The 13,095-nt window shown below is 38.3% G+C and overlaps 1 protein-coding gene across 6 annotated transcripts in view; it reads right to left on the reverse strand.

The window, feature by feature from the left end:
• The window catches only part of PPP4R1 (protein phosphatase 4 regulatory subunit 1), a 64,437-nt gene that overhangs the window by 25,486 nt on the left and 25,856 nt on the right, over window positions 1-13,095 (reverse strand). For all 6 annotated transcript variants that reach the window (XM_088055587.1, XM_088055589.1, XM_088055579.1 and 3 more), the window contains 3 exons: window positions 3,510-3,657; window positions 1,987-2,128; window positions 334-441 (listed from right to left, as the gene is read on the reverse strand). In XM_088055587.1, the coding sequence (XP_087911713.1) occupies window positions 334-441; window positions 1,987-2,128; window positions 3,510-3,657 (398 nt within the window). The remainder of the gene's footprint in view (window positions 1-333; window positions 442-1,986; window positions 2,129-3,509; window positions 3,658-13,095) is intronic.

Genomic DNA, 13,095 nt, shown 5'->3' on the forward strand with positions numbered 1-13,095 from the left:
GGTGGCTGATGCTGTATCAGCCAGAGCTGGTTCATGTTATCCTGGCTACCAACACAACCGTAAGGACGTATGCCCAATTACACTGCAGCTATCTATAGCATAAGGACAAGCAGATTCTTTCTTTGTTTCTAGTAATAAAGGTAGTGATTCTGGAAAAAGATATCAGTGTCAATATTAAAACCTGTGGAAATGCAAACTACAAAAACCCCCACAGTTTTCATTTACACATGTCACAAATGAGATCTACCAGGGAAGTTTCTTAGTCACATACAAGTTCCAAGCACATGACATATTTTTCAGAGATAATCTAGACCAGATGCTCGTAATTCATACCTTACGAACGTGAAACATCCTGCAGTCACAGCACATCTCGCAGAACCTGGGAAGCACAAGTCTTTCTGTGATGTCCTTTCCAACCATGGAGGCCATTTTGCACATAATCTAATGACAAGACAGACACTAATTAGAGACGCCTGCACAACACACCATTCTGTGTCAGCTAAGCAGAGGGTTTTTACATCTACTCTTCATTCTACTGAAAACTGTGAAAAATATTGAAAACAAAATTTGTATTGAAAAGGCTTGGCCACTTTTGCAGAGAACCAAATTTCCCATTTCCTTGTCATGACACAACACAGGTGTAGAAGATGACACTGATCTTCCAATAAACTGAATCCAATTCCCAGCTAACAAAGATAATTGGACTCTTAGAAATTATTCTATGTTACCCAAGAGACCTCTAAAAAAATAGTACACGATTCTTTTACTATTTCAATACGAAATGCATATGTGTACAATTAACAGAAAATTATTGCCAATTAATATGCTTAAGAAACTTCTGAGCCCTGTATGGTTTAAAATTAATTACAACACTACACTGCATATATGCAACTCCCAAATATAAAATTCCCAAAGAAATGTATCATGCCAGAAAAGAACTCTTCCCTCTAACTGTTCTTTCATTCTAATTTGTACTGAAACTTAAAAAAAAAGTTTTAAAAAGCAAAAATAATTTTATGTTTATCCTTCCCAATCATGTCAGTAGAACTATTTACATTCATTCCCCTCTAGTAACAAATGATGACTTTTCTAACCTCTAGGTGGTTGATGAGGTACAGAAATTTCTATCAAGTTTCAATACCTTCAAAACCATGAAGACAGATAAAGCTAATCTGCTTATATTTTATTCCCTTTTGTATTTGTAAGCTTCATCAGGAAGCAGTAGAAATTTTGTGCCAAGTGCAACAGTGCTGGAGTCTTTTTATTGTTTATCAGTCCAGCCACTGCAGTAAAGTAAAATATTAAATGAGGTCTCTCTCAAGCAAAAAGAAAAGAAAAAAAATTCACCCAGCAGAAAGCATCAATATAAATTGCAAAAAAACAAAGGAAATAAAAGGGCATACATCTGCTATTTCCACATTATAAATTAACTAATGTGCTTACTATTTTAATTCAACACATACATTTTAAATACGAAGGCTGTGTCTAATGCATAAAAAACCCCACCAACCAACCATGAGTTAATCAACTCAGATGCTTATTACTTTGTCCAATAAAACACAACAAAATCAATAAAGAGAATAGACATACAGCAAGGAACAATAGAACTGAGGCACTAAAGCTTTTGAACTGATGGAAATTTTCCACACAGGCAATCTAAACTTCCATAAAATAAACAGACAAACCTTCAAAAAACTGAAAAGCCAACACAGCAGATGCTTTAGGAGTCAATAAAATTAATCCCCTGCACTGTCTTGTCCAGCCAGACTTTTTTTAACAGCATATATAAGCTACTGAATTTAAATCTTAACTTGACCAGAGTGTACAGCACCGACACAGCACAGAAGTTACAGATTTGTTACAGAGAGGGAATATAGCATTTTCCTTTTAGTAATGGCTGTGCAACTTGAAACACACCATGACCACTGCACTATCAAGCATTCAGGCTAACTTTTAGCTGTGTGATTTGGTACTGCTGTTACTTACAGCCACAGCTTCTGTCTTCACATCGTCGTTGCTGTCTGGAGCTGTCAGATCTATCAGCACAGGGCACACTTTGGTCTCCACATCATATCTCTCAATGAGTTCTTGCTCCAACAGCACTAACAATGCTGCCTGGCTTGTTTTTCTTACCTGCCATAAAAAGACAAAAATTGAACCAAGCAACTCAAAGAGAGTTTTATTTGTTGAAATACATGTGTTCTGTATTTTGGAACCTGTACCTATATACCAACACACAGCAGTACTAACTGCACACAGTTAGAGGACAAGTGCTCCACAAGTGCAAGAACTTCTTATTTGCTGTCCTGTGTTTTGGGAAGCATGGAGGCAGACACCTGCCTTAGTTGACAATGTGAGAGTGTTTCTTGGGTTCACACACGACTTGTTTTAATGTCAAAAAGAGTAGTCATGGCAAATCTCAAGCAAATGTGTGAAGAAAAAGCAGCACAACTAATGGAGCGGAACAAATTTCTAAGGAAGATGAATTTTACTAAACAAATCCTCTTTTTCTGAGATTAACAAGAAATAGGCTGGCAAGAAAAAATTGTGTTTATTTCCAATGCTTTTGAATTCTGAGACACATTTTTGCTTAGTTTCATTTAAAAAAAAATTTACAGAATTAAGATACCCATGTAAGATACCCATTCATAGCTGGCTAACCCCTGCCTCTAAAAGGACAATTTCATCAGAAGAGAAACCATTACATACAGCAAGAGACTACATACACTGCAATGCAGCAATTTTGGAAACTCCTATGTGCTCTTTGTTTCAGAGATCCGCAGCCCAATGAACTATTCAACAGAGCTTCAAACAATGAAAATAACCACTGAATCTTCTAGAAGGAGAATATCAAACAAAAGTATGGTTGTAGTACTATACATGTGATACACAAATTAGCAGAACAACTACCAAGAAAAATAGGTTTGGGTAGTTATCTTTTACTATGTAAAGGACAGGGAAAAAAGTGACAAACTCAAGAGGCCTAAAATATTGAAAATAATGTATCAACTAGCATTAGACTAGTCTGAAATGACTGAAGAAGCCTCAAGAAAGCTTTGGACAAGCTAACTTATACATTCAGAGAAACAAACCACATGAATTCAATCCTAAACTTTTACTGGACTGATATACAAATAACTGGTAATGAAGATATATCATGGTGTTAAAAAATGAATTATACAAAGGACTCAGTTTTTCACTACTACTGTTCCTTTTTTGCCAGAATTTATGTAAGCTTGTCTAAATAACTGATTTTGTCCATACGAATGCAATACCAGATAAAAGGCCCCAAATCAGGACAGATCACATTAGATGTAAAAAACTGTCATTATATTTTCTTTAAAAGTTTTTCTTTATTATTTCCTTAAAATAAATTCATAGTTCCATGTATTTCATGTCCAATCCAAATCCTTATATCCCAAAATATAAAACACTTGTATGATGCCAAATTTAAATAGTTTGGCATCACAGCAATATTTCACCAGCTAGTAGACTGCTCCTACAAGAACCTTACCTGGTTATTCTGGTCTGCGAGGTATCGCACCACAATAGGTAGCAGGTATTTGGAAAAAGCATAAGGGATTGAAGGTCTGTTTTCTTGACAGAACATAGCAATATGAGGCACCTGTTCCATCAGTTCTGCCCGCACTGTTGGTTCTGTAAGGGTCAAAACAAAACCAAAAAAGGCACAATATATGTTAACAAGCATGCTCCCAGATCCTGCCAGAGTAAGCCTCTTACAGGACTCTACATACAAAGTATGTTCTCAAGTGTTCACGTCAGTGTGTGTTTGTCAAGCTTCATTTTAACCATCTTTTTACAAAGCCAGATAAAACTACGCCCTGTGCTGCCAAGCTACTAAAAAGTCATGTCTCACATTTTTAGTAATAAAACAAGAAGAGGTGTAAGACAGCCAGCCACCAAACGTCATGAGTATCAGAACTGTCCAAACTCCCTATGTGCATCACCTACTTCACAGAAACCCCCTACGCAGAAAGTCAGCCCAGAACTGGCACCACTGTGAGAAGAAAGGAACTGAAGGGGAGTCTGGGCCACAGCCTCTCAAACAGGAAAGATCCCACTGAACAGGACAGCCATAACCACAGATGCTGCTCTTCATTCTTTGTTTTTCAAGGCCACCGATGTCATTGCCAGATGGAAAAAGCTTATGCATCTTTCCAGCTGCTTCTGTTAAACCTTTGTGATGTGTTTCTCACCAAAGTTGGTGATTAATTAGAAAACATTTAATTCACTTTTTAAATTCAAGAAATGGCACGCTGCCTGGATGAACCCTAATCCCCACAGAATATGCACATATATCTAGGGGATCAGAGAAGAAGCAAAAGAAGCAATACAGGCATGGATTAAATCCCAACTGTTTGAAAAACAGATTCAATTTAAGAAGCAGGACCTTATTACATGCCTAATTTCTCCATGGGGATAAAAAATCAGAACTAAGTACTTCTGCCCTTTCAGGATTTGCTGACATGTGCTATTACTACAAGTCTACTGATTACCTATAAAAAGACATAAAAAACCCCATCAACTACTCTCAAATTATACTAATTTGATTTACAATACTTCAAATAATAAGATGTATATGTCACAGGATAGATATGTATGCCCTACTGAATTTTTACCTAGAAGTTGTTCAGGTAAAACTTAATAGTATAACTTGAACCATCTTCCTTGGAATACTTGTAATTAACATGATTCATTAAAAATACAACCTTTTGTTAAACAGAAGCATGCAACATGCATTTGTATTTAACACAGCAAATGTGTGCAGCACTTGGCTTTCTTGAACACTGGCTACAAGTGTAAACTCAGGTCTAAATAAAACATAACAAAGACAAAGCAAGTCCCCTGCTGTGTGCAGTCTTTTCTTCACTGAGGACAATGAGAACAGAGAAGATCACTGCACATGAAGTAACTAAATGCCTTTGGCCTCCAATTCTTTCACTACAGACTTGAATTACTTTTCCTATAGAAAAACACACCAAAATCAGAGTTGAAGGGGATCTTTTAGATCATCTAGTTCCAACCCCTGGGGATAGGGGGTTCTACTAGACCAGGTCGCTCAAAGCCTCATCTAACCTGGCCTTGAACATTTCCAGGGATCCTCTGGAAAGTTTATGAATTGGTGACCAAGTTGCAAATACAAAATGAAGTCTCAGATAAATCAGTATTGTACAGGTTTGCTTTTCATGACAATAAAGTAAAAAATGTCTTCCAGTCTGCTCTGTATCTCTTCCCAAATGCTATCAGGAACACACAGGAGAAAAACATTTTTATTTAAACTTCAGATGTTCTGAAACATATGCAGGTTGAACTCCATAAGCAGCACAGACATCCTGAGGTTCGTATTGAAGAACTCAGCTCCTGAAGAATGCTACACAAACTATGTGCACATTTTAGCAGATCTAACAAAAATTCACACCTTAAAATGCTGAACTCTAGTCTAGTGACCAAAATATGCACCTGTAACTAGGACAAACTAACAGTTAATAAGATTATTAATTCTGAAAGTTGAAGTCTCCATATCATACTAATGCAAAGAAAGAAAATATTCCTATTGTAGAAACTCAATCTTTTGCTTCCTTATAAAAATTTGCCAGAGCAGTCTTTAGAACACATGGAAGGTGCAACTGTTCATTAGGATGAGGTGATGGGTGCGGGTGTGTGTGTGTGTGATCAACCAAAGTAGATCGGGTGATTTCAAGAGTCAAGTTGGCAAAGGTATCTATTTTCTTCCTACATTTAATTCAGTTTGGGTCCTTTTATCTGACAAGGCCCACCTTCTTCAGTTCTGGAAGAGGGCTTGAAGTGTGCCTGAGAAAGGAGTCCTTTTACATGTCAACTTGGACACATCAGTATGTTTTTTTCCACTTGTGTGACAACCTGCACAAAGGTGGCCGAGTTAAAGAAGCCTTGCAAGCACCCTCCATTTACAGCTGCCCAGTATCCACTGAAGGCAGAGCAACTACAAATGGAAGAGTCCTTCCTTCCTGAGTACATTTTGAGACAAAGAAAGACATTACCTCTGCAAACATGCTGTACACAGCCCCTCTCCCAAGAGCCATTTGTTTGAAAAGAGTGTAGATGGCAAACAGAGCAAGATGAGGAACCATCAGGCTGGGCAAGGAGGATGGGAATTTGATGGACAAGAAATGGGAACCAGTGCCCAAAACCACGGCTGGAGGAACTTGTGTCAACCTTTCCCATATTTCAAAACATGCCCAGGACATGATCTAGGGGTACAAGAGACTTATGTAACAACACTTAGCCCTAGAATCTTGTTCTCCCATGTTAGGACTCATGCCTTATTTCTTGTGGCAGACAGAAGATGACTGGGGACAGGGAGGGAGGGAGGGCAAAGGTGAAAGCAGATGGAGAGTAAGCAAAATCAATCTGACTGAGGCTGCATGTTTGGCAGCAGCGCTTCTTAAATGGCTTCTGAACTTGCTTCGGGCAGTTCCCACCATCCCAGACACAAAACCTGCAGCTTCCATTTATGCCAATGCTACTGTTCATGAAGCCAGACAATAAACCCTATCAAAGAACTGATCTAGCTGATGCAGCTTTTGACTTCACCACAGCAGCATAATTAAACAGCAAGAACTGGCACTTAATATTGATCTCCCTGTGCAATCACACAATTCCCTCAAGTAGCAGAACTGTCTGATGATGGAAGTAAGCAGTGGTAAAAGAAGGCGCTAGAACTGAGGGGAAGAAGCAAAATGCTGAGAAAGTCAATTCACTCCTTTGCCTAGTGTGAAGCTGTGCAAAATGTTCAAGCCAGGCTCTTCAGAAACTAACTGCACACCACTCATTTGATTGCAGTCTGAACTCTGTCTTGATGCTTTACAAATACCTCTGCAATCAAAGCCAACAACAACTCTGTATTAAGCATATCAAGAGCAGTGTACATACTTTGGACACTAGGCACTCAAAATGGGGAGATTGTTCCCATACCTCTTTGACACCTCTACAGTTTGCCCACCCACTGATAAAGCAATGGCAACACTCCCTTTCCCCAAATTGACAAAGTCTGCTGTGAAATTGGATTCATGTATTTTTTTATGAAGGACTCCAGTAAGAGTGCAGGACGTACAAAAACCACGAGATCCTTTTCCTTCAGAACAGGGTTCATCTATTATGCAGCAATTATGTCAGCCACCTGACAATACTAAAGACCTGCAGACGTAAAGTGAGCTCCTTTCTTCTTGAGCCACTAAGTCAGCTCTGTCTTTGTGAAGAACACAGGCAGATAAGACGATGCAATTAAAGATTTGAAACATTCATGCCCAGGAATGAATTAGAACTGTAAAGTCACCTTAGTTCTTATGTTCCCTAACTTCTAAGTACACAGCTCTGGGATCTTTGTAAGGTCGATTCAAAGCAACAAACAAGGAGTGCTGTGTAGGGAACTGGCTGTGTAACACAACACCGTAATTCACCATCAAAAGGCGTTTGTGCTGTTCTGGGGAATTACTGCTGCTATGCAAGAAACTGAACCTTAAGCTTACCAATTTAGATAAGAGTTCAATTCTACAAAGGCTGAAGCATATGCTCCAGTGTGTACTGAATAGAGCCTAATCTTGCAGTCTGATGCAGTTACAGTAGAGCTTTTTTTTGCTCTATGTTTCCTTAAGACTCAAGCAACAATGCCAAAAAAATCCACTTAAGTCAGAGAGCTTTCTCATTCCCTTCATCTATTCCTCAGCTTTGTCTTTAGCTTGAACAGGTGGCAGCTTCGAGCAGAGATTCCAGGAGGCTTCAATATATAACAAGTGTCTGCCATTTCAGTTTAAACTTCCCTGTTGTTTAAAACCAAATTTACAGCTTGGTCACTGTGTTGGTTTTGGCTGGCACAGCATTAATTTTCTTCAGGGTAGCTGGTAGGGGGCATGTTTCTGATTTTTGCAGGAAACAGAGTTGATAACTCAGGGATGTTTTAGTTATTGCTGAGCAGCATTTACACAGAGCCAGGGTCTCTTCTGCCTTTCACCCCACTTCACCAGCAATCGGCAGGAGATGCACAGGGGGAACACAGCCAGGATAGCTGATCCCAACCGACCACAGGGACACCCCAGACCATGGTGGTATGCTGATCATATAGAGCTGATGGAAGAAGGTGGAATGGGGGGGAAGTTCATAATGGTGGTGTTTATCATCCCAAGTCACTGTCAGGTGTGATGAAGCCCTGTTCTCCTGGGAATGGCTGAACAGTTGCCAGTCCATGGGAAGTGGTGTATGAATTCCTCTCACATTTGCAGTGAAGACTTGAGCATTACCCTGCGTTATGTTCCATGCTCATAAATTTAAGGCAGCTTAAACACTGTTTCCAGCACAAATCCAAAACATGGCCCAATATTAGTTACTATGAAGAAAATTAACCACTTCTGCCAAAACCAGCACATTTATCAACACAGTGAACAGGGCACAGCAGTTACATGTTGCTTCGTAAAGCCGAAGTTCATCCAGCCGGGGAATACGTCAGCACTCTGTGTTTTTTGCACTGTACAATATAGTCAAGGACCAGGATTTTACACAGTATAAACAAAATCCAGGAGCAGAATTCTACTTCATGTCAAGTTTCTATCTTAGGCAGTCTGGAAAAAACATTGTGTACAGCTAGGTTCTACATAACATTTGCCTGAATTTTTCCATTTGGTAGAGGAAGTATTTTTAAATGCTGATCTTTTCAAACTATCTCTTGAAAGTACAAGTCTATCTATTCCTTAAAGTAGCAATTTACTAAAAAGAAACCCTGCAATTTGTTAAAACAAAAACTTTGAAAAGAAATATTAATATAAAAGACTAGATTTCCTTACTCATTAGCATTTTATTTCATTCTATCATCTCTTGTGTATTATCTAGATACAGAATTACACTGAATTGAGTTTTAAGAATCAAGCAAAATTAAGAGAATGACAGAAGGCAGTGAAAATGGCTTCCATTTCTTCTGTTAATGAAATAATTTTGAAAAGAAGCTTCCAGAATAAAATGACACAGTTCTACCTCTTCATTTCCAGACCACACAAAACCATTATTAAAATGTTCAAATCAGTACCTCCTTCAGTGGGAAGACTTTTTTCTGAATAAAGGAACCCTCAGTTTTAGCTATTACACAAACGACTATTCAAATCAACATCCTAAACTGACTCCAAAATCACAGAAGTAATTAACTATTTTCTCTTCATCCAAGAAATAACACATTTCCCCTAAAATCGGACACCATCTCTCATGTAAAGTGCCAGCACGTTCACCTGGCTACCCCTAGCACATACACTCAGCTTGTATATATAAATGTGTAATGTTTATTTCAACCCTGCTGAGGCTTCAGTTTACTCTCTATTCCACTTCAGCTATAAGGAAGTAAAGCATCACCATCAGCTGCATACTGGAATTAAAAGGGGATTATTTTAGAACTGCACAGTATAATACCAACTAATTGCTTCAGAGCAGTTATTTATAAATGGAGTCATTATTCCAGAGCCACCCAACAACTAGATTTATTTCACAATGCTTTATTCTGCAGCAACGTACAGTATTTAGAAAAAAGTCTGCAATGCTTTCATTATCCAACTATGAACATTCCAAAATGAAAGCAGCAGTGAAATTCCACTATATTTGTGAGGGATTGTAAGGTTTTTGTGTTCTAAAACTGTTTATGAAGAACAACCACTGATGACATTAAAGCTTCTGTAACTGACAATTTTTATAAGTGTTTTAGCACATCTGAATATTAATAATATTGCCCTTTGTTCTTATTAAGGGTTGTAAGCAACAGGGAATGGTGAAAGTGCATGGCTTTGCATTAACACTTCCATTCTATAAAAGAATAATTCACAGAACCACAGAATATCCTGAGTTAAAAGGGATCCAAAAAGACCATCAAAGCCCAACTCCTGGCTCTGCAAAGGACCAACACGAAGAGTCACACCATGTGCCTGAGAGCATTGTCCAAATGCTTCCGGAACTGTCAGGCTGGTGCCGTGACCACTTCACAGGGGAGCCTGATCCAGTGCCCAGCCACTCTCTGGGTGAAGAAGCTTTCCTTAATATCCAACCTAAACCTCCCCTGACACAGCTTTATCTATCCTCTCCTCTTCCCAAAGATAACTTTCCACTACCCTCTTTTTTTCCTTCTACAAACATACATATTTTCCCTGTCGGTTTCTACTATTTCCCATTTCATCTTTCCCTCTGACTTTCCTACCTCTTTCAAAGATAAAAGAAAAGCTAGACAAGTGGAAATACACTGTAACCAGAGCCCATTCTTTTTAGCTTAGGAGTCCAGCAGAAAGGCTGATGTGTCTGAGGCATGTGCTGCTTCAGTAGTCAGGCTCTTTTCTCCAGAAATGGATTTCATTACTGACTGGCAGAGCAAGGAGTGAAACACAGACTAATGAGGGAGGGTAAAGTCACCCTTAGTCACTCATCAGATGCATGGAGAGACAAAAGAGGTTTACATCAAGCACAGGAGAAAATTCTTAGCATAGCATGAGGTGGGAGATGAGATAGTGAAAATCCTGAAACATGAGGATGGGAAGGGAAGAAAATACAGCTGGAGATACTGGCAGCTGGGAAAGGCAAATATTAGTATTCCCATTAATACTGCATACATATGAACATTTTTGTTATATGAAATGCTGCAATATGTGCTGTTTGACAGGTAATGTTGGCATGTCTCAAAATACCAACTGCAATAATTGAACCTACATTAATAAAACCATTTAAGCACACTATTAAGTAATTAGGGTTGTGAGGCCATTTACATTAAGCCTGATTATAGAGCTTCAAAACTTAATGACCAATTAGCCTAATAATTGTTTTCAAAATCAGATTGTTTTGGAAATGGCATTTACAACTTACTCCTGCAGTAAAGAGATTACTCTTCATTCAGAAGAAAAACATCCTAGTTGGCTATACTCAAATAAGCACCAGCCCTTCAGGACGTTTATTTTCCCCCCATCATTTCTTGAAAAAGATATCTGTAAGCCAAAGTACACATGGATTTCAGAAATGAAGATACAGACTCTTAAAGAAACTTCAGAAAATAAGATTTAAATCTTCTGGAGCCTCTTGCACTCTAAGCAAAATGCCAATATTGTACTAATGCTGGCTGGGGCCAACTTTTAAAGCCAGTTAATGCACTTCAGCACACAACGATGAAATCTTGTATCATCTAAGCCATTCACAAGCTGGTACCAAAAAAGAAAAAGTATGAATTATACTAATTTACTTAAGTGAAAAACTCAGACACAAGGCCCTTGTTCAAGCTCTCACAAGCCTGTGGCTAGTCTACATTTGAGAATGGAGAACACCCAGCTGTCTTAATACAAAGATAAGCATTTTTAATCTAACAAGGGTTTATGTGAGATAACTTAACATTTGCCAAGCACTGGGCTTATATGCCAAACTACTTCTTGGCTTGTATAGATTCAAAGACACCATTAAAACATCTAAGTGTAAAGTCATACCTAACATCCCTAAAGAAACAGAAATTACAAAGTGATTGAACAGCAGATTCAAAAGCAGTACAATGTATCTTTCTCAACTGTCACTACCGTAGGAAACTCAGTAACAAAGACAGCAGGGAAGTCCAGTTTAGGACTGAAAAATACCCAAATTCCACAGCAGAGTAACAGATTAAACAGCAACACCCCAATTACAGCAGTGAAGACACACACTGAAGTCTTCCAAACAACTCAGGTTTGGAAAATAACTTTCGTAAGCAAGTAAGGGCCTTGGGGGCAGAAGATTATTCCCCAATGCCACTGATGGGTTTCCTCCATGGAACAGCTATTCTGTGCTGCCACGTACATACAGCAGCACACGACATCAGGGCAGAGCAAATCTTGTCTTCTGCCAGCACTGGGAGCAGCTCATTTCCAGTACCACCTGAAGTGGGTATCTTTTTCCCCGCAGAAACACAACAGTGATTTTAAGGCTACAAGTGTAAACTGGAATTAATTCATCAAACGGAGTCCAAATTACCCTGTCAGGAGAATGCACACTTTATACCATTTGTATGTGCAGACGCAATGGCATTCAAAACTCTTTCACAAAATACAATTCACTACAACTCTACTCAAAGGGTCCAAATCAGTTTCCTTCAAAAGCTATTTCTTCCAGAATGTTTTTTTTTTTATAAAAAGCTTTTATAAAACCAGTTTTAGAGCTGATATTTACTTTTGCTATGATACCTCAAAAAAATGAGTCTTGGCTAGCCAGTTGGTATCTCAAGATATGTAACAATCATAGCAAACCATACTCTCGTAATTGTCTTCCATCATCATATACAATCATATATTTGGAACCAGATATTTTTCTAGTAAAGATTATTTTTTGTTCCACATTAATACACTATTTAGTACAACCAAGATGACATTTAGATTGTTAAAGTTTTATCACAGGAGATGAAGAATGAAAATGATTAGAAAGTCTCCTGCTTTTAAACACAGAAATGGCTGTCTCAGCATAGCCCCAGCTTATTAAAAAGTATTAAAAACAACCAAAACAAACCTGAAAAAAGCTAAAAAAAACCCAAAAAAACCCCAAAAACCAACCCAAACCAACAAACCACAAACCCAACGAATTTTTACAAAACCCTGAGACTGATTCTTTTTCAAGCAAAGACCATGTCTGAAAAACATCAACCCAACTACAAGACTTCTGAAATTGCAAGGTATTAACAGGACAGAGGACTCCCTTGGCAATTTTAGGATAGCTGGTATTTCCAGTTCACTGCTGTACCTCTATTTTAGAAATCAGCATCAGCAGCCCAGAAAGAGATACTGTGTATCCTGGGTATATTCTTCAATTCCAACCTGATTATACCAACTATTGAAAAGAAAAAGGAAAAGTACTTCGCTTTCTATAACTTCATTTGACAAGAGAAGACAAAGAGCTCCAAATGTTAAAAGAACTGGTGCAAGACTGACAAGCATCAACAACTTGAGATACTTAAGTCATAGTTTAGTTTGACTTCCAAGTTTGTTTTTATTTTTATTTATTTAAACATTAAACATGAAGGTTTGACTTCAGGATGGCTCTAACCATACAAATGTCTTGCTTTTACCAGGG

The sequence above is a fragment of the Pseudopodoces humilis genome, chromosome 1, assembly GCF_049639895.1.
Source record: "Pseudopodoces humilis isolate 2021_Gansu_Grassland_sample_001 chromosome 1, ASM4963989v1, whole genome shotgun sequence".
Lineage (NCBI taxonomy): Eukaryota > Metazoa > Chordata > Aves > Passeriformes > Paridae > Pseudopodoces > Pseudopodoces humilis.